The sequence below is a fragment of the Myotis lucifugus genome, unplaced genomic scaffold (assembly GCF_000147115.1).
Source record: "Myotis lucifugus unplaced genomic scaffold, Myoluc2.0 scaffold_655, whole genome shotgun sequence".
NCBI classification, from domain to species: domain Eukaryota; kingdom Metazoa; phylum Chordata; class Mammalia; order Chiroptera; family Vespertilionidae; genus Myotis; species Myotis lucifugus.
The window spans coordinates 252,317-253,670 of NW_005871703.1; the positions used below are offsets into that span (position 1 = coordinate 252,317).

The 1,354-nt window shown below is 53.3% G+C and overlaps 1 protein-coding gene across 2 annotated transcripts in view; it reads left to right on the plus strand.

Moving 5' to 3' along the window:
• SAMD14 (sterile alpha motif domain containing 14) overlaps window positions 1-1,354 on the plus strand; it is a 20,266-nt gene that overhangs the window by 3,922 nt on the left and 14,990 nt on the right. For both annotated transcript variants that reach the window (XM_006105262.3, XM_023746323.1), the window contains exon 2: window positions 594-648. In XM_006105262.3, the coding sequence (XP_006105324.2) occupies window positions 606-648 (43 nt within the window). In that variant the 5' untranslated portion in view covers window positions 594-605. The remainder of the gene's footprint in view (window positions 1-593; window positions 649-1,354) is intronic.

Here is a 1,354-nt window from a genome sequence, read left to right on the forward strand (position 1 = left end):
AGGGAGGGATTGATGGTTGGATGAGTGAGTAGGTAGGGAGGTAGGTAGATGGGATGGTGGAAGAACCCTGGAGTTCCTGGGTCCTGATATTGCCCATTAACTTTGTTTATGGTGATCTTAAGCCCATTCTTCCCTGTTGCTTCATTTGTTAAAATGGAGTGGGATTGGGATTTAAGAAATCTCCCAAGCCTCCTCCTTAGATTTTTCTGTTGGACCAGTCTATGATGATTTAAAAGTTTTTCCGGGAAAAGCTAACGAAGGAAAGGGCCCGAGGAGCGTGAAGGGGGAAAGGTCTGTGACCTGGGTGGAGGAAGGCACACGGCCCAATCAACATGGCCACAGGACGCAGCCTGTGTCTACACCTTGGACCTGCTTCTGCCCCTGCCTTCTGCTCTGCCTCCTGCCCCACCCGCCACTGTCTGGGCTATCGCTATCGTTCAGATAACTTCTCTTCCAGGGGCCTGAGGAAGAGTTCGGAGGGGAGGGGAGGGGCCAGAGGCCAGGAGCAGGTAGCCATTGCTGGCTCCCTGGCCTCCACCAACCTGAACCTCTTACCCATGGTCTTTCTCTGTCTGCCCCTTTGTTCTCCCCAGCTCTCTTGAGCCATGGCTTCTTCAAAGCTCCGAGAACCCGCTGATGAGGTGTTTGGTAAGTTCTGTTTGGCTCTATCTCTCGCCACCTGGCCCTTGGTGTGGGGTGGCAGGGAGGAGTCCCTTGGGGACTTTAGTGTGTGTGTGTGAGTGTGTATGTTGTGGTCGTACAGCCTGATTCTTTGTCACACATCTGGACATGGCAATTACAACAGCAGCAATATTAATAAGGATCCTCTTTTAATAAGAGCTGTCTCCTGCCAGGCACTAAGGCCAGCACCCCATCTCACACGCACGTCTCATTGAATCCTCACACTAATGCTAGGGAGTGTGTCCATTTCACAGACAAGGAGCTCGGGCACAGTGCCGGAGTGACTTGCTTTAAAGATCCCATGGTAGGTTCATGGCAGAGCTGGGACTCCAGGCTGCCAGTTCCCTGCTCTCGGTCACGGTGCGGTACACCTGTACCCGCCAGGACAGGGGACACACATCACTTTTAATCTGCATACACAAGGGACCACTCTGCATGGATGCACCCAGAACTCAAATGCATAGCACGCAGTCTCAGTACACACCGGGGTGCGTGCACTCACCTGCCTGCGCCGTCCTTTACCCCCTGCGACCTTTCTATTGTATGAATTGGAGACAGACAACCAGCAGGGCAGAGTTCCCAGCATACAGTGGGGTGGAAAGGCTGTTTCCCAGCTGGAATTGGTGCAGGAGTCAGTGAGCAAGGGAACATGGAGGAGAGGTGGAGACAGACA